Source organism: Falco punctatus, assembly GCF_963210335.1.
Source record: "Falco punctatus genome assembly, chromosome: 2".
NCBI classification, from domain to species: Eukaryota; Metazoa; Chordata; class Aves; order Falconiformes; family Falconidae; genus Falco; species Falco punctatus.
This window is the reverse complement of record NC_137581.1, coordinates 24,645,612-24,671,181: the sequence shown is the minus strand read 5'-3', so window position 1 is coordinate 24,671,181 and position 25,570 is coordinate 24,645,612. Positions and strand designations below refer to the sequence as shown.

The window sequence follows — 25,570 nt, the reverse complement described above, 5'->3', positions numbered from 1 at the left end:
GGCCGAGCGCCGCCTTCCCGCTCCAGCTGCCCGCCATCCGCCGGGGCCGCGCCTCGCCTCAGCCGCCCGCTTCCCTCCTCACGCCGGCCGCCGCCCGCCCGCCCGCTCGCTCGCTCACTCACCCGCGCCCGGCGAGCGCAGCCACCGGCGCCTCCTTCCCTCGCTCGCTCCCTCCCTCCTGTCAAGTTGAGCCCGGCCTCCCTCCGCCCGACCCCTCCTTCGTGACCGCCAGCCGCCGCCGCCGCGACCGGCCGGGCCCTCCCTCAGCGGCGCATGGCACCGCCCCGCTCTCACCTGGGTCCTGCCGCCGCCGCCGCGGGGGGAGCGGGGCAGGGGGAAGGCGGAGGCGGCCCTGGTTCTCCCAGTCAGCGGCGAGACCGCGCCGCCCCGCCCGGAGGTGCCTGCGCGGCGCGGGGCGGGCGGCTCCTCCCCGCCGGGACGCCCGGAGCGGCGAAGGGGGCGGTGGGCTGGGCTGCGCCGGGTGTGAGCCGGGCATGGCGGCCGCGCTCGGCCCCTCGGGGAAAGCGGGAGCGACCGGGCACGGTGGCAGGAGAGCGAGGCAGCCCCGGGAGAGCCGGCCGGTGTCCCGCCGCTCGGTGGGGAGGCGGGCCCAGAGGCCTCCGCGCTGTGGGGCGGGGGCGCAGCCGGCGAGGCGGGCCCCGGCTGTGGAGCCCGGCTGCCAGCGGCGGGAGCGGCCGCGGGCCGTTCCCTCGGCTACGGCGGGCGCTTGGAGATGGCCTCGGCGCACCGTGTCACACGATCCCAGGGCCGCTCCCCGCCGGGACGGGCAGCGCGTCCCGGGCCAGAGAGCCCCGCTCGGGGGGGCAGGTGCTGGGTGCGCGGAGCGGACAGATGGAGTGTGAAAGGGTGCGCCGTCGGGGGGAGTCGGGGAGACGGGCAGCGCCGGTAGCACTTGACAGCAGGGCGGTCTTCAGCTGAAATCCTGGTTGGGGTGCGGGTCCTAAACGAACGAGAAGGGTGGGCCAGAAGGTGCAGCGAGCGCCGGGCGCTGTTGGAAGGGAGCGGGAGCCGCGTTCCGCTGCCGGGGGGCGCCGGCGGGCGGCGCTGCGGGGGCCGCTGGCGCTGCGAGGAGCCGGTCAGAGGTGGGGGTTCAGGCTGCGGTGAATCCGCAGCTGACAGTAATGTGTGAAAGGAGTCAGCCATGAAAGACTTAAACCCATTCGTGCTCTTTTAGATCGTTTTTAAAATTATTGAATAATACCGCTAGGAGTGCGGGCAAATCGTGAGAAGGTTGTTCTTACAAGGGTGGATGTGCTGCACCGGGAAATAAAAAGTTTGTCGGCTGTAAGACACCAAGTAAGATACATACCAGCTGCTACTCGCCTTCAGGAAAACTGGCTTGTAAAAGCAGCTTGGTATCTCTTTCCTACAAGAAGCACACTGTTAACTATCCCAGCTGAAAGTAGGACGGTCCCTTAAACAGCGTAGCTGTTTCCTAGGGAGGGATGTTCTTCCTCCCCGTACCCATCCACTAACTCTTCTGCATCTTTCCCTCCTGCCAAAGTCACCTGTAGTTTTTTTCCTCCTGTGTGTATGCTGGGCTGGCATCCATGTGTGGAACCACTGGTCAAGAGACATGTCATTAATCTTTCCAAATTAATAAGAGGCTCAAGTAAAACTGTGAAATTAGTGGTGACATTTATTAGTGGAGAGACTAACTGGGGTGTCTCTTCTGCTTCTCTCTGAATTCTCATGGAATTTCAAAGAATGTACTGTCTTTAAGACTCGTATCCCAGTTCTCCACTTGACCTGTCAAACTGGCAAAGGCTTCAAAATGTGTTCAACTCCTGGGGATCTATTCCATACCATACAACATCATGCTCAGCATATAAAGGCTGACAGATGTAACAACAGAGTAACAACATAATCACGTAAGCCCCACATAGTTTAGGATTGATTCCAGGCTAAAACCGGACCATATATGACTCACATTAGTTTTGTCATCCATTATGAACCACATGCGATATTACAGTTACACACCTCTGTGGCAACTAAATTATTGTGTGACAGAAAACATGTATTTATGTAACTCATAGCAATTAGTTTTGAAATTTAAACTCTTGGATCTCAGAGAGTAATTATGAATGGGAATTCTTTATCCAACAAGGATGTATATAACAGGGTGTCAGAGGCTGATGAAAAAGAAGGTATTGTTGTCTATACGTCATCCATGCACCATCTGTGCTGCACATTACTGCCAGGCAGCGCAGACCCATTAGGGGAGAGGGGTAATAGACCCTCACTTGCCTTTAAGTGCTGTTCTGTGTTCTGCAGTGCAAGCTCTTAAATATTTTGGGTCGATGTCAGAATTTTCAGAGTGAGGAGGTAAGAGTGTTTTCTACACTGTTGCTAGTTCAGTGCTTTGGCCTTCCCTAAAATCTCGTCTTTGACGTTCTCTAGGAAAACTGCATGATACTTACCCCTGAGAACCAGTGTTCCCCTTACTATAGGTTTGTGTTTTCTGTTCCCTTTTTGCAATTAACCAGCTTTATGGTGGTCCTCATTGCATCCCTCTACTCCGCATGGGCAGTCGATTGTTTGTTTTGGTCTGAAGCCATCTCATCTCCCCAGACCTGTATCTTGGGGATTATTTTATTAGGAACATCAGCATCTTCATTTTGACCTTTATAACAATTAATTAGTGAAGATAAGGTATAATTAGCAGAAACAGAAGGGTATTCTGAGGAGATACAGGAAAAGCATCATTAGCTCTAGCACCTACCAATGTCTTTGCAAGCTGTGCAATCTTGCAGATTGAGACTAAGCTTTTGGAAAGCATCTTGGAATTTTGTGGGGGTGTAAGGTTGCATGAAAAGCCCAATTAAATCTCTACACATACAGCTTCAAAAGCCACTGGGATCTAAAAATTTAAAGGTTATACACAGAATAATCATCTCCGAGAGTGAGTGGTGTGGGCAAGATGTTAAATCTTGGCTGATTCCCTAGAGTACACTAACCAATGCAGCTGAGCCACTACAGCACTGATTGTGATTGTGCATGCTGGGACAAAATTTCTACGCTTTGGGGGGAAAAAAGAGTAGAAGGGAAATTGTGACTTAGAAAGGATTGGGTGTGCCCCTTTGTCCTCAGGGCAGCTACATTTGTAAATGCATTTAGCTAGGATAGCTCTTAAAAGCCATAGATGAGAATAAATCTGTTTTTCTAATGTTTGCAGAAACTGGTTTTGAGAACCAGTGGTTTCCTGTAGAAGGCAACTCTATCCTACCTGTCCTTTGGGTGTGGAAGGTGGGGGCTATACCATCATAATGCTTTTTTTGTGTATTACTCTCTGAAATACTTGACTTCATTAAGCAGAGAGTGAAACCCGTTGTGTCCTGTGGCCCTGTGTGCCATGTTTGACAAATAGCAGGAGCGGACACAAGTAGGGAGTTGGATATCCCGTTGCGATGTGTTAGGCAGTGACTGGAAAAGGGCCAGCATTACCTGTGAGCCACTCAAGTGCCCCCCTGCCATGAGATTTTCACACCAAGAATGTTTTAAAAGATTTTGGAAAGATATAGCTGGGTGTTCATGAGTGTAGCACTTTTTTTGTGTTAGAATGATTTCAGGTGGGCTTAGGATGATCTTATTTCAGGTATTGTTATTTTCATTGTTCACTTATTTAGGAAATCTCATTCCTGAAATGCAGATGGGCATCATCCAGGTGATTTTTTTTGCCATCCTACCCATAGAACACGATCAGGTCTTTTTATGAATACAGAGCAGTGAGAGGTGATTATTTTAGCACTTCAGCTATTAGGTAATGTATGCAGTGATTTGTTAAACCTTGCTAGAAAAAGCTGCTAGGAGGGAAGAGCAATCTAAACTGAAGGAGAAAGGGTGAATTACAGGAACATGATGTTGAAGGAATGTGTAGTGATGAAGGACTATAGGGTGCTGATGTATACACTTCATGAAAGAAAGTGAGTGAAATTAAGGGAAAGTGTTGAAGAGCAGGAAGAGTGTTGAAAGTGAGGAAACGGGAACAGAAGGCTGGTTTGGAAAGAGATTGGAGTGACAGGGAAGATGAAGGGAGACAGGTGGGCTAAGAAAGAGTGTACAGGGGAAGAAGAGGAATAAAAATGGATTGAAGAAGAAACAATGAAGGAAGGTAAAGAAGAAGGTATTATGGGGGGATACCGGGAAAAATGATTGGGTGGCTGAATGTGGGGACCAGGACAAAAGGGTGTGAAGTAGAAAGCTGAAGAACACTTCAGGAGACAAGCTGATGTGGAGGAAATATTGAACTGGAATCTGTGCAGGAAAGGTCACTGCACGGACGAGGAAGGGAATGGAGCATTTGAACTCTTTTGGCCTTATTTTCTGTTGTTTATCTAATGATATTGGCAACTCTTCATAATAGTAAGTAATGATACTTAAGTCTTTTGCAAGCAAATTAGAATAACTGTGCTCTTACATGGACACTGAAGTTTCAGTTTCCAGTCTGAAATGATTACTCACAAGGTATGCATGCTGGCTGGGAGCTGGGCTATCATTTAATAAAGTGGCTTGCACACTGTTAAAGATCACACAATTTGTCTGGAATCTCTCCATAAAGCTCAGAATATTTTAGAATAGGAAGTTGAGGTTTCTTTTTAACATTTTATCTCTGCATCTTTTGGCTTTAAAAATGCCTATTTGGATGACCTAGCAGATATTTGGAAGCCACACATAACAGAAATTTTATAGCACAATGTGAAAATTTTTTTTAATGGGAAGAAATTTTGTATCATGACAAAAAGAGAATGATATACTATGGCAGTTTGGGTTCTTTTGGTTTCTTGTTTCTGTTTCCAAGGAAACATGCTTGAAATGAGTGTCTGGAAAAATTATTCAGTTGCAACTGATAATTTATCAGTTTGATGAAATGAATAACAAATGATTTTCCTAGATAGGGCATTTTAGTACACCTAAGAGCAGAATATTGTTAGTGTCTTTTGGCAGAGAGAGCAACTCACAGCAGCTGACATGGCTTTAAGTCCCCAACTTTTCTGCTTCTTCCCACTTCTGCAGTTAATGGCCTACCAGCAATGAAGGACAAGGGAAACCTTCAGAAAATTGCAAAACTATCAAATTCAAATGGTATGATGCAATGACAGGGAGACAGCATTATGCACCTTTCTGCTTGATTCTTCCCTACTTTTTCAACATACACAGCCAACAAGCACTCTTCAGCTGTTGCACTACATTTACTTGCACTTTGATAATACCCAACGGTCAACTTTTTTTGCTCAGTTGTGACAAGTTCTGTCAAATATGTGATTTTGCAAACTCCTTTTCCTGTGTTAAGAAATGCTACATTAGCAGCGAGAAGTTGTTATGGCTAAGAGCTGACACTTACTTTCTCTCCTGATGTTGAGAACTATTAAATAAAGTGTGAATATCTAAAATTGCCTCATTTTATGTTAGGCAGAGCTTGCCCCCTTTTTTTTTTTTTTTTTAAGATGATCCAAGGAAATCCTGTTTGCATTCACTGCAGGCCAGGATCATGGAGGTGCATGGAAATGACATTCTTAACTACAGTCGCAATTATTTCCAGTGACTGCAACAGATCTTACCTTTTAAAAATTTGCATTTCATGTGCAGAGTCTTTAGTCCAGAAATCTCTTATTCCAACGGTGAGATTTCAGGCAGAACTTTGACAACTACTAAATCATCAGATTTGTGAACTGATCTTTGCTGCTTTTTGTTAGCTGGGCCAAGTGTGGATGGATTGAATGGAGGTGATTGTGGAGCTGACTTTGACAGGGGTGTGTGTTTGATGACTTCAAAACACTGCCAGCAAAACATGCCACATGGGGGTTGGTCTTTTGGGGAGTAACGGAGTAAATGCATTTTGGTGACAGCCTTCATTAGTTCGTGAAGAGAGGCACTGTCTTGAGTTACATTCACCATCCTTCAGATGCCATCCACAAACTCAGCTGGCATCTGATAATAGGGGAACCAAAAGGTAGAAATTGCTTGCCACAGTCTAAATAAATAAAACTGCAACTGTTTGTCCTCTATAAAGGACTCGAGCATGCAGTACAGTTCTCTGTGGCTTCTTGCCTTTCTTGTCATTTTTACCAGTGCAAAGGGTGCAAAAAGGTGACGTTTTATGACACTGCACAAGGAACTTCTCTAATAGCATGATTTGATTCAGAGCAACTGTGAATAGGGTCGTAGTTGATTGGGAAATAAGCCTTAATAAAATACAGTTGTTTAACAGGAACTATATTCCCACTGTTAGAACGTGTCACAAAGCCTAAAGATGATGATGTTACTCGCTAAGTAGGTACTACACCAGCTTCATCTGTATGCTGTTTCCCTGATCTGCACTGGTGAATGACATAGCTGTGCCTTGAACAAGACATATGGGAATCTAACTTTAGTCCTGCTTGCTTGGATTTGTGTGTAGCAGCATGACCAAGGTAATGACACATGAATACAGCATGGTTTTTACTTGTTAAGCCTTTGGAGACAACAGAGACCCTAATTTTAGAACTAGGATTTCTCATGCTCACCTAGAGACTCTGTCAAGAGTGGTAATAAGCCTAGTGTGTGTTAAAACATGGGCTCTTTGAAACTCTTAGGAACAGCTGATATCTTTGACTGTTGCTGTGTCCCATATCAAATATTCTACTGTCTTAACAGAGTGAGGGATGACTGGATATTACTGCATAATGAGTCTAACAGCAAATAAGAGACCTTTCTCACATTTCACAGCATATACTGCTTGGTTTTCATAGGTGTTACAGCCATGGAAACTGCGTTTTGCTGAAGTGGGAGGTGAGACCTTTAATGAATTGGTGATCTTAGTAGAAAATATGGGACTGAGGTAACATGCTGAGGTAAGGGCTATGTGAGGAAGAGTGGCTCTGTGTGTGCGTGCTGCTCATGTAAAACTAGTTCCCTTTGGTGCCTGAAACATCATCACATTTCTAGAAACTCCAGAAAGAAAATAGATATACTTAGACCCTGCTTTCATGTCTGTACTTAGAATCCTGGTGACATAAGCAGCTGTCCCTTTGCTTACATTTTTTTCTATTTATTATGAATGATGAAACTGTTTTGCCAATGTACTAAATAGTGAAGAAAAAGGAGAGGCTTTTCACCTCAGGGCAAAACACTTATCCCAATAAATCAGTTGGACAAACAGGCAAAAGTTGGAAAAGTAGCATAAAGCAGTCAGACTTCAGCCCTAGACCCTGATTTCTTCAAAATCTGTTGGTTGCATATGTCATGGGCACATGTACGTACACATGCACAGGCACGACCCTGTGTATTTTCAGCCTGTTTCTCTAACCACACTGGTGGTGAGCCGCAACACCAGATCCTTCTTTGCACTCTGGAGTCCTCTGGGCTGGGAGGAAGGTGAAGGCCTGATGCAGTCTGCTTCAGCAACTGCTATAGCCTTTGTTTCTTGTTTATGTGGGTGGAAAATTAATTCTACTGCCCCCTCTGTCCTACTGCCTTCTGTTCCTCTACATCCCTCTGGTGTTAAGGAATTATTCCCTTACACAGTACCTTTCAGTATAAAACAGCACCTTTGATAAGTGTGTGCTAGTGATTGGAAGTGCAAGGATGAAGCAGTGCAAATCGACAGGCAATGTGTTAGCCTTCATGAGCAGGGAACGGTAGGCAAGATTGCATACACTTCCTGGGCCTCTAGACTTAGAAATTGTCACAAACACCTGTTTCTTCTTCCTTCAGACCCAAACTTGCAGCAGAAGTTTGTAGGCTGCCTTCCTGATGTCATTTAATTCTATACCTGAAGTCACCATACGATGCACAGGGCTGTAATAATCTCATGCTCTATGTTGTTTATGCTCATTTCACATAAATGCTTAGTGTGTCACTATCCTAAATTGAAACTGGTTATTATCAAAGGCTCTGTTTTCTTATGCAATACAGTCTTTGTCGTAGGAGTCATAGTTTTCAGGGCTATTGACAGAAAATACAAACCCAAAAACACACGAGTATGAGTAGCTAGAATTAAAGTGGTGCGTTTTTTTAAAAAAAAGGAAGTAGGGCAGCTTCCTTTAAAGGAATTCCTTGAACGTTTTGTTCATGGGATAAAATTAATACTTAACAATAGTTACTTTTTTCATTCCAGAGCCTCCTTAAAGAAGAGTTTGAAGTTGTCCTTAATTGCACAGTAGACACTCTGGGTGGGATTCAGCTGCCTCAGCACAGACGTCTGGTGCCCTTTGAGAAGCTGTGGGGGAGCGAAGACATCTGCGTAGGGTTGAGAGGTATGGGCAGGGACCTGTGGGGATACCTGCTCTCTCAGAGACCATACTCAGACTTCTCAAGTGGCACTGCACACCTATGTTTAGACAGCTGAGTTTCCCCCTTTCTGGCAAGGACTTGCTTGGCAGAATTCCCCTGGTACACATTTCCAGGCTTTAGAAGTCCTAACGCACATTTTGGGTTTAATTTTAGTGGGAGCTTGCTCAGAAGCCTATAGAGGTTCCATTGAAGTCTGCTGCCATCCTCTTTTTAAGTAAATACTAGTTTAATGTCTTGATGAAATAAAGCTTGATGAAAATAAGTGTGGGGAGGGAAGGGTCTCAATCTTTAACACAAGGAATTTTGTTGAATTTAGTTTTTGGTCCAGAGCTAAGCCCTTAAGAATCAAGTATTTAAATCCAGGTTAAGATTTAGTTTGTATGACTGGAAATTCAGAGTAATTTTATGAATTTCAGAAACATCATTTCAGATATTCAGCAATATGAGCAAGTGCAGAATTAATACATAAATTTATATAGTAGTTAAGGTACAATAATCTTCCTATATAAACATATAATTTAATCACCAGTTTATGCCCTCTGTCTTAATGATAAGGACAAATGCTTCTGCTGTCAGTAATAATTATATTATTACAATTTTTGATCCATTGGTTTTGTGTTATGGTATTCTTTCAAGAACTGGCTAGGTTGTACCACCTTGTATTCATGTTCATTTGACAACCTAGTTATCACTCCGTTAATATAATTCTCCATTTCTAGTAGAAATTTGGAATCAATTTTGGGGTATCCAGAGGAGCCTGATTGTAGTAGAGCCATCACAGGCATTTGCAAGTGCATCTAGTCCCTGTCTCAAAGGATTAAGAAGCAGAATTCATTGAGACTGACACTTGGTTTTACATTCAGGGTGGACAGATCTAATGGTTTGCTGCTGCCAAAAGGAAGAAAACTCTCCTTTATCCGCCATTTTTCTCCTCTCCAAACTCCTGGTTGCATATTTCTCTTATTTAACCTTATGACAGATTTGGTACTCACTGAACTCTGCACAAGCTCATTTAATTCACCAACCTGATAGAAAGCTAGTCCACCAAAAAAGGAGTAATTTTCTGGTTGGTTAACAATTTGAATTGGCTCCCAAAAAGATTGGACAAATGCCAGAGCTAATACAAAAGAAGCAGGGCCACATAGGTGGACACTGAAGAGAGGCAGAGAAAGAAGAGCAGGGAAGCAATGAGAGCAAGACCTTCCAGTTTAGTAAATCATGATAAAGGTAGCTGCTTGTATAACAACCAAAATTCACGACTGGAAGAGTACGGCACTGTTGCCTTTAGCTCTGTAGAGCTCAGGGCCAAAATATGTTGTGGGCCATGGATTTAATGAGCAGTTAGTATAATCTGTGCAGGACCACATTCCCTAAAGGAGCCAGTTAAGGTGTATATTTAGTCAGATTTCATATGGTCACTGCTGGATTAACAAAGTCATGGATACCAATTCCTATGCCAGCCCAAGTGTTTGGCAGGCTGCTTTCTGTCTGAGTTTGTTTGCAGGTACCTGTCACTTGGCCTCCATACAGATTGCCAGGCCCCAGCCTTGTTGCATAATACATTTTCATGGAATTGGTTCGGCTTTTTGTTGCTACCAAAAAGCGAAGGTGAGCACTTTGACCAACTGAAGGGGTATTTCAGAGCTCAGGTTGAAAATATGAATATAGGTTTTCTGTACTTGCTTTTTAAAACTGAAGGCAGCATACAAACATGTCATGCAACGAAGTATTTCTGGGCACTAAAAACCTGTGAAATAGGTGTGATGCTTTGAGTGGATCAGTAATTAAGAGATATACTGCTCTCTGTTATTCATAAATCTTCCTGACTGCAGGAGAACCTTGGGCAAACACATTTCATATGTGGTTTGAGGGTCTTGGCATTATAAAAATCTGGCATTTTATGTATACTGAGAGCAAGGTCTGGGTCTAAAAGGTCCAAACATAAATATGCTCAATTTAGCACACTCAGTAAGATCAAGGATGAGTCAATTCTAAAGGGTTTTCAATCCCTTTGGTGGTGCCAGGAAGTCTAGGTAGTTCAAAGCTGAAGCCTAGGTAGCTAAATTTACCAGTGTATGGAGTTTTTTATATCCCAGAATGCTAAGACAAAAAGTCTTTTTATGTTAGATTATAAACTTGTTTACTAGGGACACCATAACTTTCAGCATATTTATAGTTTAAGTATTTGTGGAAATGCTACTAATGACACAAACTAATGTTTTTCCCATTTTATTTCTTTTGGATTTCTGCTTTCTGAAGCCATGAGCAGTATTTCTTTGAGATACCAAGATGCTGGCTCACAAAATGTCCTGACCCAGTTCTGAGTCCACTTCTCTAAAGAGCTTGATCTGCCCACCCACAATGACTGAGGACATGGGTTTGAAAACAAAATTTTTAAAATTGCCTTGATTCATTGTTTAATAAATTAGGAGGAAAATAACTGCTTGCTCATGGTGGCCTCACAAATAATTCCATGATTTCTCAAAAGCTGAATGTAATCTAAGAAAAACCAAAGGCTTCCATACACTTACTAAATTAACACATAAAAGTAATGTCATAAGATGCAGCTTTCTGTGCTGTTTTGAAAGGAAGCCAATATGCTTTTAAAAACATCTTAAATCTATTAATTACTTTTATTTTAAGGTTTCTAAGCTGAACTGCCCATTCAATGATTTGTGCTTTAGTAGAAGCCAGGAGTATAAACCTGCCTTTTGGAGGATTCTGTTAGCTGTCTCTTCATTATAAAATGTAATTATGAATATTGATGCACAATACACACTATAATACATATCTGCTTTCAAACAGGCATTGTCAATAAAACCTCATGGTTTATAAAAATTCTCTGCTGACTGTTACTAATACAATCTTGAAATATTTATACTGAAAGTAACCTTCTTTATACATGGCTGCTTATTCACTGTTTGCATTTCACTAGGTTTACATGATGAAAGAAAATGTTTCTCAGTCTGTTTCCAGGGATCTTGTATGAATACTTAGTTCTAATTGTGATATAGCAGAGGAATACTTGAATTAAAAAAAAAAGCAAATGTTTTGTGTTAAAAAAGTCATTAGTAATGGTTTTCAGATCTACAGATGAAGAGTAACATGGAGAAAAAAATATTTTTAGTATTTTCATATTAAATGTATCTCTTTTTTTTTCATGCTTTTTGAGCTACTTGTTAGCATTGGTTTGAGGGGAAGAGAAACTTTTGCCTGTGACCCTCCTTTCTCCCTTACTTGCAAACAGTAAGCAAAGAAAATAATGAAACTTGTGTTAGTGCAGCTCCAAGGAGCATTACCTGAGTCTCCACAGGTGGTCTCATTTTTAATGAGTTTAAGCCGATACAAATATTGTGAGCCACTAGAAGTGGCACCACACTTTGCCTCATCACCAGTTGCTGGTTCCTGACCTCTCCTTTGCAGCAATGCTGGTTTTTCTCTGTTTATTCAGTGAGCTGAACCAGGGTAGTGATATCAGCAAGAGCCAGCCCTGCAAGAAAACCTGGCTTAGCACCAGGCGGGGGGCAAGAGGGGGAAACTGCATTTCAGCACATAGAAGTGGAGGCATGGTCCAGGAAACCATCTCGGCCAAACCTGTTCCTCCAGGACATGTTCTTCTGATGGCACAGCCCATCTGCTGCAGCTGTGTGTTGATGAGATGATTTGACTCTGTGTGTGTGAAGAAGGATCAGTAAAACCATTCCAGCAGTTCTACTTGGTTACAGAGCTCCAGCACTCACAGAGCTAGGGCTGAATCTCAGGCAGTGGACCTAAATTCTTTACCATCTTCTCTGTGTGCCCAAAGCTGATGTATACAAGTGGTGTTAAAAGGCTCCAGGATATCAGAGCAGTGGAGTTTTATACCCGCAAACAAGACTGCAAACTCCTCGGTAGGTATGAAGCAATGGATATCATTCAATGCATGATCTCAGCTCCTGTGTTTGGATATTCCTGTGCTGGGATAACATCTCTGCTGAGTGGAGCTGAGGAACCCCTGAGAGCTGAGGGCCAGTTTTACTGTAGTCAGCAATAGAAGGACATTTTCTTATTTGTCTGTTTTCTTACCCAAGGTGCACAACTAATTCAAGGATGGGAAATGGTTACAGAAATGCCACAGATATTTCAGTTAAAACACTTCTGCTATGTGCCATAAAGAGCCACACTTTTAGGTCTTTAATCCCCTTTAGATTTCTCATGGGCTTTCACAGGTGAAGAGCCCTGGTCCCACCTCATCCTATTCATCTGGGGAACTCCATCTCATCAGGGATCATCCAGTATCCAAAGGTGAAGCTGAGGGACTCCTTCCCTTTGAATGAGTATTCTGTAATAGAAAGAAGTGTCAGAAAACATTTGCATGATCTGGTGAAGAGCGCTTTACCCTAATGTAATCCCCTCACTAGCTGTTAGAGTTAAAAGAGAGTTGGATTCTGAGTGGTTATATATGAGTCATTTGTAAGATTTATGGCATTAATGCTTTTTTTGACATCACAATAGATACTGGTAAGTGCAGTGTTCAATAACTCTTTTACACTTTAATTGTATACTGGTCTATCTATATATATACTATTATCAACATCACTGCCTGCATACAGTTTAGTTTCCTCTTGTCTCTTGATATTGTTCATAATCCAAATGCCTCCAACAGTTTAGGTTTAGTACTGCCTGTGTTGAAAAGCAAGACAGCAAGTAGTCCCTGGGTAGCAGAATTTTTTCTGGCTAGCACAGTCCTGTGGGGAGAGGTCAGGTGTAGCAAAGCTACCTTGAACCCTGGAGGTCCTTCAGGATGCCATGCTATAGTCACAGCCCTGCTACTCTTTAAATAGGTACACTGTGAGCTTCCTTGCTGCATGACCAACTGCTGCTGATTGGTATAAAGACATTAAAGCCTTACAGGCTGTGTCTGCAGTCTTGTTACACTACTTATACCACTTCCCTAATGAATAAACTGCCTGTTTACTCCCGTTGACTACCTTGAGTAGCCCTCAGCCATGCTCCCAAAGCATTAGGAAACACTTGGCCCTAAAACTGTGACTGCTGTCAGTTTTGGTGGCATGACTGACTCCTCAGTTATTCTGTGCATCTGGCACTGCAGAATGACAGCTGGTGCTTTGTCCAGTGGCTGGAGCTGTTTGAAGCACCCAGATCTCCTCTCTCTCCCTTTTCCCAGTTTCATGGATATGTCACATGGGGACTGCTGGGATCGATGTGTGTGCTGAGAGGCTGCAGCAGGAGCAGCTCCTTACCTAGAGCTGTATGGTAGCATTCCAGGGTGTGATGGGGGAAGTATGAATTAAGGGCCAAGGTCAGCAGGACTTGTTACGGATGCCACAAACCCTGGTGGCACATTTTTAGTGCCAGAGGGCCTCTCAAGGAGTATATGGTAGATTTGCTTAGGGCAGTCGGCATGGAGATCCTTGAAACAGCCTTAGAGGTGTGGTCTCTGGGAGTGTATGAGAGACATTAATTGTTGAGTGGAAATAAAATCCAAGGACTGCTGTTATTTTTAATAATGCTATCACAAAGGGCAAAAATATCTCTAGTACAAGTTAACTCCTTTCTTGAGATACATTTTCCTTTGCAGTGAAAATCTCTGACATTAGATAAGTGATTAAAGAACTAAAGAGCTGCCATGAACATTTTGTTAATTCCTTTGTGTGGTGCTGCTTGGTGAACCTTTACAAACGAGATTATTTACTCTCCAATTCCTCCATTGTCATCCTCTTGCCCATTCTGTGTGTGGTAGCAGAAACAAAGCAAAAGTAACTAAAATGTCAGCTTCTAAAAAGCAGCATTTCATTCAGTTACAAGATGTTATTATCGGTGCACACAAAGCAGAGCTGAAAAATAATGCGGGAATAAAATGCAGATGAAGAAAAGAGCAAATAGCAGGGAGCATAAAAAAAGGATAACAAAACTTGAAAGATAAGAGCATCTTCTTTCTTCACAATAAACTCTTTAATTTTTGTTTTCTGGCTTGTCTTGCGATAGGTGATGAAATAGTGTCATTAGGAGCGTTACAATTACGCTGTGCTTCAGGAAGTGCAGGGCTGGTTGCAATACCTGAAACTGTTTTTAGGTGCAGGCAAAATTCCCAGAATGTTTTTGGGGTTTGCTCACCTTTTCAAAGAAGGAGAGATGTCATATAGGAGATACTTGCAGTACTTGCACCTTTGCTTTTATTAGCGAGAGTCAAATTATAAACAAAGACATTAGGTTAAAAATTAATTTTCAACTAGTGTGCACAACCAGCATTGCAGCATTTTACCTTACATGTGATGGGTATTACAGTGCTTTGTTTTTGTTACATTTTCAGGCTGCAGAATGGATAACATTGAAGTACTACTTATATCAATGAACACATCGTCTTGTTTGACCTTTCAGAAACTGTTGATATTATTGATTTCTGAACAGTAGAATAATAGGAGAAGGCAGCCCAAGCCATGAATATGGTTTGGTGCAGCCTTTTTTTAGAATTAAGAAGCTCTCTTTTGATACATAATTGATTTAAGGCATCTGTGTGCTTGAATGCAGAGATGTAGTTCACATTCAGTCCACCATCACCATCATCTATCACAGTGAAGTACTTTTTATACATTTATGCAGACAGGAAGGTGCTAACTTTACTTTCTGTTCCATTATTCATGTGTTGTCCCGAGGGGACCTTTGTTGATATTACAGTGTGCCTCCTGAACAACCTTTGTTCAGGGTAGGAAAACAAAGTTTTTTTATCCTGGACAAACAATGAATAATGCACAGTATTTTAGAACTATCCTAAGGGCACATACTTATTGTAAAACACTAAACATTGACAATGCTGAATAAAATGGGTTTCTGCAAGAGTTTTAAACCCCTGTTTTAAAATACATCATCCTCTGAACATAGTTTAGTATCACTGCAGCCAGTCCTGTCTGACCCATTTTATCTTTTCTGTCAAGTAGAGAGATAATATAGAAAATTACCATTTAAAAGATCTGGCTTTGTGTTAGAGTTATCTCCTGTTAGGATTTCCAAGGCTGAAGTGTTTGTTAATCAGTCATTCACTGATAAAAGGTACATGGGAATGTTCTTTTCTGCTGTCGGGCTCATAATAACCTTAAAAAAAACTTCCCTGCATTGCAGACAATTGAGCTGCACTTGGGATTTTCACTATTCACCTTCAGTTCCTGCTCCTGTGTTTCATTTGTCATTGATCACATAGTAGCTCTGAGGGACAAGAAATTATTTTATTCACCACTGTGTTCTGTCAAAAAATTATGTTGTAAAGCCCATTTGCTTGTTAAAGACATCCCATAACAACAGAGTAAAGATGTTTAACGCAGTACAAAGACAGCTCTTTTAGTTCTTCATGGTGGGTGACTATATTTGTTTAAGCACAGCTGTTTGTTCTGATCATATTTTTCTTTTTTTTAATTAAAAATTAGGCAAATAGCCATGGAAATGTTTATGAAGAATTACAGTCATAAAAGGGGAAAAAAATCCACGAATCTTTTTAAGCTCCCAGTATCTTATATGCTAAGAAAATGTATCAGGTCATATGAAGGGACATTTGTGAGGACTGGAAGAAAGAAAATTACACTTCTATGTTCAGGAAGGTCAAGAAAGAGGATCCAGGGAACCACAGGTCAGTCAGCTTCACCTTGATCCTTGGGAAAGTGGAGCAAATAATCCTGGAAACCATTTCCAAACATATATGAAGGACAAATAGATGACTGGGAGCAGTCAGCACGTTTCTATGAAAGGAAAATCGTATTTAACCAACTTAATAGCTTTCTACAATGACTGCCTTGGTTGATGAAGGGAGAGAAGTGGATGACACTGTCTCCCATAATGTCCCTGAGACAAACTGTTGAAATATGAACTATATAAATGGACTGTAAGGCAGACTGAAAACTGAGCTGCCGGGCTGAGAGGCACACAGTCCAGCTGGAGGCTAGTCACTAGCTAAGTACTCCAGGGGTCAACACTGGACCCAACACTGTTTTGACATCTTCATTAATGACCTGGACAATGGGACAGATTTTGCAGAGGGGTTGATGGACCAGCCAAGCCCTGCCCCTGGGGAGGAATCACCCTATGCAACAGTACATGCTGGGGACCCACCAGCTGGAAGGCAGCTCTGGAGGACTTGGGGCTCCTGGTGGAGAACAAACCAACCATGAGCTAGCAATGTGCCTTTGTAATGAAGAAAACCAAAGCTTCCTGGGCTGCATTAGGAAGGTTTCCAGCAGGTCAAAGGAGGTGATCATTCCTCTCTGCTCAGCCCTAGTGAGACACATCTGGTGTGCTGGGTCCATGTCTGGGCTCCCCAGCAGAAGAGAGCCATGTACATACTGAACTGTGACCAAGGAAGACGTCCATGAAAATTTTTCAGGGATTACAACATCTGACATACAAAGAGAATCTGAGGGAGCTGGGACTGTTTAGCCTGGAGAAGAGGAGGCTCAGGGAGGTTCTTACCAGCATGTGTAAAACACCTGTTGGGGAGTGATAAAGAAGACAACCAGACTTTTCTCCATGGTGCCTGATGACAAGACAAGAGACCATGGACACAAGTTTAAATACAGGAAATTCTGTTTAAATGTAAGAAAAAATATTCTTTACTGTACAGTGGTCAAGCACTGGAAAAAGCAACCCAGAGATGTTGTGGACTCTGCATCCTGGGGACATATTCAAAACCAAGATGGACCTGATGCTGGAGGACCTGCTTTAGCTCATCCAGCTTTAGCTCATATGTTGGACTCGATGATCTCCAGAAGTGCCTTCCAACCTCAGTTTTTCTGTGGTTCTGTGATTCTGTAATCTCTCATTCTGTGTAATTCCTCCTTTTTTGCTTTTTATCCATTTGTCTTTCATTTTTTATCAGAGGAGGACAGGGCCATCAAGGTTTACAACTTATAGGACAAAAAGAGTAGCAGTGTTGCAAAAAGCAAATAACTTTTAAAGATTAACAATGAGACTTAGATGTTTGAGACATTTTAGTCAGAAAAAGAAAAGCTTTTTTCTTCTTTTAAATTCATAGGCAATTCAATTACTGCTAGTGAAAACCTAGAAAAGACCAACTTGCATTAATTTATTTTAATAAATGACATACTTTAAATAATAATCTGTTGGAACAGATTACCAATGAATGTAATTGGTATTCTGTCTTTTTCCACCAAATTTGGGTGAACAGTCAAGGCTGTAGAAAGATCAGGTTCTACTTTATCCCAAAGTTCAAGAGAAAGGACCACTTTAAGTTAAGATTTTGTCAAGGAGAGGAAAACATGACAAATTTTGTCTACATTATCCTAGGGAAATGCCCAAAGAAGTGTATTCAAGACCAATTTCCCCTCCTGTCCCCGCAGTTTAGCTGATGCAATGCACATGGGTTGCTACAGAGGTGCAGCAGCTGGTATGCCAGGAGGGAGTGCACAGGAGGAAATTGCCTCTCCAGGGCTCTGAAGGGCAGCCACATGACAGCTGGACAATGGGTAGCTGGCAGCTGTTTGCAGCCACATGTATTTTAGGTGACAAAGCAGCCTTGCTGGGCTGCTGCCCGCTGACTTCTGCCCCAGCATGCGATCACCCCTTCTGCAGTACCAGCAGTGGGGCTACTTTGCTCCTTCCCTGGCATGTCCATCCATCGTCATAGCCTGGGTGTATCCAAAGTTCTGCTGTGTCTGAGGAAGGGCACTTTCTATAGCACCTGCAACAGCCGGAACCTACTTCACCTCCACAGCTATGGGCAGAGAAACCTTTTACATGAACCAGCAAGGTGCTGGTTCCCCTGCCTAGCCCCTCTGCCCCTGGACTCCTGCTCTGCCATCACCAGGCACATGCTGAACCCAGGAGGCTCCAGGCACTGTTCAGGCCAAGCAGGACAGTGTCTATCAAATTAAGGCACGCAGTGGGTTGGTCAGTACTGAAAGCAGGTTGACCGGGTCACTAACTGAGAGCATCTTCTGATACCTAACTAGAAATCAAGATTTCTTCAAGCTTAACCCCAAGCTGAAGCCTGTGCTGTGTGAATACTTGGGTCAAAACCTCACAGCTGGGCTCGTTGCCCACAGTACAACGACATTATTATTGGACTTGACTTCCTGCTTTCACGGTGGTTCAAATCTATCCATCGTATTTCACAGTCTGGGTGGGCCTGAAGCACATACTCAGTCTTGTCACCTCAGCTGAGAAATGTTAACTCTTCAGGTTCCCTATTTTCAGTGATGTACCCATACACTTGAGTGTTCTCCTCCCTTTCTGTATCTTCCTCATTACTCCAAACCCCTTCTATCTGACAACAATTCATAAGGATTTATGAACTGGAGCTTCTAAAATGCTTTCTGGAGCTAGCTTTATTAAATATTTTCAAAAAAGCAAAAATTTGCTGAAAGTTTTGCTTTACTCTTTCTCTAAGAGCTTGATTCTTCTATGTATAATGGGTAGGCAGCTCATATGCAATGAAGTCAAAATATAGCTAAGGTGGTTATGAAAACATATCTAATAACAGGGACTTGTTCTTCCTTGCAAGTACCTCAGTCCCATAAATGCTCCCCCAAGCATGTGCTTACCTATGCTGCCTGGATGCCTGTGCTTCATAAAACCTGATGCAATGAAAACTGAATTGACTGCTTTCAAGGGTTGTTCTGAGAGCTTCATTATTTAATTTTTATTTCAGTCTGGGCTCTGTTGCTTACACAGGAAGTTTCACTTGACTTTTAGTACCTTAAAAATATTGTAATAACATTGCTCAGGTCTTGCAGTTTTGAGTAGTGACTTTATGTGCACAAAGAGACATTCATCACTCTGCAGAGCTCACATATTACTTAAATCTTAAAAGATTAATATAGATTTACATATTGAATAGAATGTTCTAGCCTTCTCCCACCAAGGACTTCCAACCCTAGAAGAAACACCTCTTCACAAGGATTTATATTGAAATTGGTAGTACAGACCAAATGAGACAAAGGTCTTTTCCATCAATATATATATGAAAACTATAGCTAGCAAGCACAGCTACACTGACTCTCTGGGGAAGGGGGATGAATAGTAGAAAATTATTGTCATTTTTAGCCTCAGTGCACAGTCTGCCTGTGTTTTAATATGCAACACAAATATCCCCTGATGAATTCAACAGTTGTGATTTTATTTTCCAGGAAGATGAATACAGAGTCAGTAATGGCCAAAAAGAGCCTACACAAGAATCTCAAAGAGATTAATGCATCTGTAAGGCAGTTAGGTCCCATTTCTGTTATCTTGCTGAGAAAAAAACACTTATAGATCGGTAAATAAAAGTTGTACTCTTCTCAGGAGTTATTTTTTAAAAATGAAGAGCTATGGGTGCAGGGATCATCTACCCATATGACTGAAGTGGCCAAAGATTTGTTGTCATGTTTTAAAATTGGCCTCCTGCAATGACTGTCCTGTGACTGCTTCAACTTGTCCTTAAAGAAACTAGTTGTGAGAGTATAGAGAGAACAGGTTTGATGCACTCTGTATTGGCAGAATGAATCTGATTGTCCAGGAAGGGACAGTGTCTAGGAAAAAAGGTAAGATACTTTGTTGCTCTGTTGTAGGAATGCTGAAGAAGCAAACGTGTCTTTATGTTATTACTACCTTATGTCCTTTATTTTACTTTATGTGACATCACTTTATATCATCTTTTGCAGAATGCTACCATAGTATTATTTTTACAAGAAAGGGGTTTGAAATCAGCGTTGCTCATTGTGGTTTTCATTGAGTTCACATTGGGTTTTCATGAGAAAGTAGAAAAAAAGAGCTTTTCATCAGAGAGTGTCTTTCATCTACTGGAATTTAGTAAAAGCAGTAAATATGAGCTGAAGTCCATCTCTCTTTAGGGTAGTACTTAATATAAATCCAAATCCCATACCTATTTTTACATGGCAGTTTCATCAGTAGGTTTCAAAATGCCTTTACAAAAGCTGTTGTTATTATTATTCTACAGAGGGGAACCTGTGGTGCAGAGGGGTGAATAGACTTGCTCAGGGGGCCATGAGCTGGGCTGTATATAGAACCTCACCGTCATGAATCCCATGCCAGCCAGAGTCATACATCTTCTGAACATCCTCATGATGGCCATGTTTTATTTTTTACAACCTACATGTAATCACTTTTCTCCTGGTTACGCATCCCAATGAGGCTAAATAGGTTTTATCATAGAACGACTGACAGTTTCCTACATTTCTTTAATGCCTATCGTATTATGGAGAATTATTTACTCAATTTTCTACAAACATGAGATATCATTTTCTAGAATTATAATGGAAAAGCAGGATGCTTTTATGACTGTATTATCTGTCAGCAGCTGCAAGGTTAGCAGGGCTGCACAGAACCAGTGCTGTGATGGAGTGCTATAACATTGCAGAGCTCCTCCGGGGGGCTGGCAGGGGACAGTATGTGCTGTCCCACAGGGGCAGGAGGGGGCTGTATCCTCCTTGGGACCCCCTGGAAATCATTGCCTGCACTTACATATGCGGTGTCTGGGTTGCTTCAAGACCCTCCTGTTGTAGTTTTGTTTTCCTGATGATCAAACTAATGGATTTACTCATATGTATTACGGTAGGATTTTGCAGTTGTAGCAGAGGAGAACCTCTTCACTGGTTCTGCTTCTCACCTACATACATCTTGGAGTTTGTATGTCAGTTCTTTAAAGCTCAATCTCTGAATGCAGAAAAAGTCAAATATTTTGGGTGATACTTACTCTACATCAATGGTTAACTAGAATTCCTCTGGCAGAATTGGTTTGCTTTAAACTAAATCTTTAACAAACTAAATCTTCCCTCCCCAGCATTACCTGGAATTTCTACCTGGAATAAGGAGAGGATTTCAATGACAAAGACAAGAATCCAGCAGTTGCATCAGTGAATACTGTTAAAAAACATATTGATTGGCCACAGCAACATCCCTGCATATATGACTCCTTATCTCTGATATCTGAAGGGCAGTTTTTTGAATGTAACAAAACATGCTGACCTGTGAAAGCATGATGATGATGATGGAGGCTAGCAGGTTCACACCTGTGGAGAAACAAGATTTGAAACAAACGGCATTGAAATGCTCTTTCCTCTCTTCCCTTGCTCCCGACCACTTCTTTGTTTCATTCTCTTCCAATATTTTGTTATAATTTTTACATTAATGTGTTTGTAGTACAAAGATATCCATTTAATGTTAGAAACAGCTCCTCAATATTGCCTAGTGTCACACAGCCTGCTCACATATCACGCGTTGCCATATGTTACACAGCAAGATGTACGTTCTAAGAAGTTACTATAGAAACACAGTTAAAGGACAGTATGAGTAAGCTCGTGATTCTACAGAGATCTGGTCTCCTGACTAGAAATGCTGCAGTAAATCCGAAGCAGAAACCACCCGCAGGACTCTCACATAGAATGAAAAGAACTACATATTCCCCAGCAAAGTGACAAACTGATCTGAGGCATATGTTCATTTCAGACTGCCTTCCTCGATTCTGTATAAATATTCATCCCAAAGTGCAGAGGGAAGAACACGTGCAGCGCAAGCTGTGCAGCTTGGATTGCAACCGCACTGTGCCGCGTTGCAGAGCAAGGCTTGTAACGGTTTGTCAGGTGGCAGCTCCGTGGAGTGGAGTCTCCCATCAGTATCTGAGAGCCACTGAAGGAGCCATTTATACCAAGATCCCAGTACCTGTGCATTGGGTTTGTGTGGCAGGTTTGGGGAGTGGTGGGGCTACAGGGGCAGCTTCTGTGAGAAGCTGCCAGAAGCTTCCCCCATGGCCCAAGGGCCAGCCGGCTCCCAGAGGGACCTGCTGCTGGCCAAGGCTGAGCCCACCAGCAACAGAGGCAGCACCCCTGGGATAATGTATTTAAGGGGGAGTGGGGGAGACTTGCACAATAAAGAAGCAGGGGCAGAGTGTGAGGACCCTCCCCTGAGGAGGAGGGAACAGCAGAGACAATGTGTGATGAGCTGACCCTATTCCCTGTCCCACTGAGGGGGAAGAAGTTGAAAAACCAAGAGTAAAGTTAGGCTTAGGAAGAAGGGAGGAGTGAGTGGAAGGTGCTTTTAAGATTTGGGTTTTTTCTCATTAATCTACTCTGGCAATAAATTAAGCTAATTTCCCCAAGTCGACTGTTTTGCCTGTGACAGTAATTGCTGAGTGATGCCCCAGCCCTCATCTCAAGCTTTGGTTGTATTTTCCCTCCCCTGCCCGGCTGAGGAGGGGAGCAGTGGAGCGGCTGTGGTGGGCATCTGCTGTTCAGCCAGGGTCAGCCCACCACAACCCAAAACAGGCTTTTGCTCAGAAACAAGAATGGAAGCAAACTAAAGGAAGTGGAAAGAGCAACATCAACATTTTATTGATGGGAAATCACTACGTTAATCTGATTTGACATGTGTATTGCCTTTTTTACTTTCTACTCAGCATAATCCTAAGATAGTTTTATCTTTTTGATATCAAGAGAAGAAAGGAGGAATAACTGTTAAACATATATGTACTGGCAAAATAACTTTCATGGCTCCACAAATGTGGGTCAGGGAGAAGATATTTTGGTATCAGTTGATTAATTCTCAGTCCTTGTTGTGAGTGAGTGCTCTGAGGTGAAGCACAACCATCTCATATGTATTTCAGGTTGAAGTTTCTGGGGTTTACTCTGTTAATTTCCAGATTGTTTTTTATATATATATATGTGTGTGTTTAATCATTATTCCCTGCCAGTATAATGCACATAAAGCTATGCTTTAAGTTTCATCCCATATTGTTTGTAATATCACCATTTTCTGCAATCCAGACTATACCGAGTAGAAGTTAAATGTTTACGATTCTACTCATTTATAAAAATGAAAAGGTTTCAAACCACTGAGTTGTACACACAGTGTAGCTAAGTGATTGCATTACCTCATTGTTATTCAGATTTCAGTTGGAAGGGACCCACAATGATCATCCAGTCCAACTACCTGACCACTTCAGATTATGATTTGACACATCAGAGAATAAATTCAGACAGCAAGTAGTCTAACAGTAGCTAACCTAGCCATAATCTTCAGTGCAGAATAATAGTAATTAATAAAGTAAAATGTTTACTTTTCATAGGTGCTTTCTACACATCTTGACTGCCTAAAATCAAGGAATTGAAGGACCTTTGTTATTTTTTGAAACTCATTTTCATTTAAGTGATTAGGAAATAGTATAAAAATAGATAATGCACAATATTTTAAAATGTTTTGAAACTAGTAGATGTCCAAAATGCAAACTGACATTATTAGAACATACATAACAGTATACATTATATATCATGTGAGATAATGTCATATACAATACTGTATTAATTTTATTAATTTACTAATCAAGTCAATACATTATGAAAACCTTTAATAAATACTTACAGAATTTTGAGAGACATTGTACACATCTCATTTTCTGCTGCAATCAATGATGCTATTCTGATGATGAGATTTCCAAAATCCTGTCTTTTAACAATATGTGCATTTGCATGTGAAGTACATAGAAGCAATAAGTGAAACTTCTTGAAGCAGCTGAAAGAAATAAACTTGCAATGTTGCTCATTGAACACAAACATCACAGTTACATACCAGCTATGCAATTAGGTGCAAGGAGCTAGAATAGAAGACATTTTCACAAAATAATTCCAAGTACATATGAGTATTATGCTATAAAAAGTATTAAACCAAGGGAGGATTTACCTAGGAGGTTGGTTGCAGCTTATATCCTTTTGGACCCCAGTAAAAATTCTGGTGGTAGTGGCCAGAATCACCTGTGATTTCCTTCAGGTTATTGTAATATGCAATTAGGGCATTGACCTTTGTTCATGTACAGTTTAAAAGGAGTGGTCATAGCTGGTGTATTTTTTGTTTTCACAAACCTTGTAAGGACTTTGCTTTGTTAGTCTTTGTTGTCAGTATGCAGGTGTCATGCTCAGGCATGATGTTTTATGGTACAGAATACCCCTGTGGCTAGTTTGGGTCAGCTGCCCTGGCTGCATCCCCTCCCACTTTCTTGTGCTCCTCCGGCCCTCTTGCTGGCAGGGCCCAAGGAACTGAGAAGTCCTTGACTTAGGATAAACATTATTTAGCAACAACTAAAACATCAGTGTGTTATCCACATTGTTCCTATACTAAATGCAAAACACAGTGCTGCACCACCTACTGAGAAGAAAATTAAATCTATTCCAGCCAAAACCAGGGCAAGGTAGATGTACTTCATGGTAAGGTGCTTCAAAAACAGATCTTTTACTGCCCTGGCAGAGGGATTTTACCTGACTTAACAGATTGTGGAATGACTTAAATTTGGCAAAAAATCGTTATCATATTTTAAATGTTTCAATTCCTTGACTATTATTCAAATAAATAGTTCTGTGCCTCAGTGGCAGTGGTCTTATAAAGGTGGCTTGTGGGACAGGACATAAGGGCTCTAATACAGTAAAGCCTACAAGAGCAGGGTTGTTTTGAAATGTATCCTTACATCCCATTGACTTCTGCAGATTTAAAAATATGTTCCTCTATACAAAATAAAACATGAAGGATAAATCTGCAAATAAAATTCAGATGTGATATAATTATAGCTGTGAAATATATGAACAGTGATACATCAAACTTAGCATGTTGATGTGGTCCTACTAATTGTATCCACCATCTGCTGGTAAGTAAGTGGACGGTAGCTGGTTTGAATTTTATTTTTCAGGAAGTAGTAAAGAGTGGAGGAAAGAGCGTAATATGAGCTCTTCAGAAGTAAAGACAGAAAAAACATTGCAGAGTTGAAGAAGATGCTTACATTCATGGCATAGAATAAGCAAATACAAATATTTGGGAGCAGTTCTAGACTGAAAGACCAAAATCAGAAGCCTGAAGATTTCTCATCGAGTGATATTTGCATTATATAAAGAGGCAAGAGGCATTTAAATATGTATCCCAGTTGTTATTAAATGTGAAAGTGTGACACTCCTAAAGCCCTTTGCCTCAGCTCAGGGATAGTAGCTGTGACGTACTGTGAGGGAAAAGAAATGTTTCGTGACAATGAATTAAGATGTCTATCCAGCACATGTTCTGTCTTCTCTGTGAACATATATAGCTTTTTTTCATGTCCAAAATATAATCACTTTTCTGTTTCTTAAACTCACTTCCCAGTTTCGGTGCACATGAATGAGGTATTCTCCTTCTGCCTGGTAAGCTTAAGGCTATAGTAGCTCCCAAGTAAGCAAACAGTTTTAGGTATTCCACTTCATCCAGAAGAAGAAGTGATGTGATATGATCTAGAAATGAGGGAACAAAATGAAAAGCATGTTTCTTT

At 41.9% G+C, this 25,570-nt stretch overlaps 1 protein-coding gene across 1 annotated transcript in view; it reads right to left on the bottom strand.

Moving 5' to 3' along the window:
* RXFP2 (relaxin family peptide receptor 2) overlaps positions 1-25,570 on the bottom strand; it is a gene marked incomplete at its 5' end in the record, with an annotated part of 76,856 nt that overhangs the window by 30,511 nt on the left and 20,775 nt on the right. The window contains 6 exon segments of the mRNA XM_080376087.1: positions 123-19,742; positions 19,744-19,867; positions 20,469-20,481; positions 21,083-21,142; positions 21,145-21,166; positions 21,169-21,410. Of these exon segments, the coding sequence (XP_080232213.1) occupies positions 19,575-19,742; positions 19,744-19,867; positions 20,469-20,481; positions 21,083-21,142; positions 21,145-21,166; positions 21,169-21,410 (629 nt within the window). The 3' untranslated portion in view covers positions 123-19,574.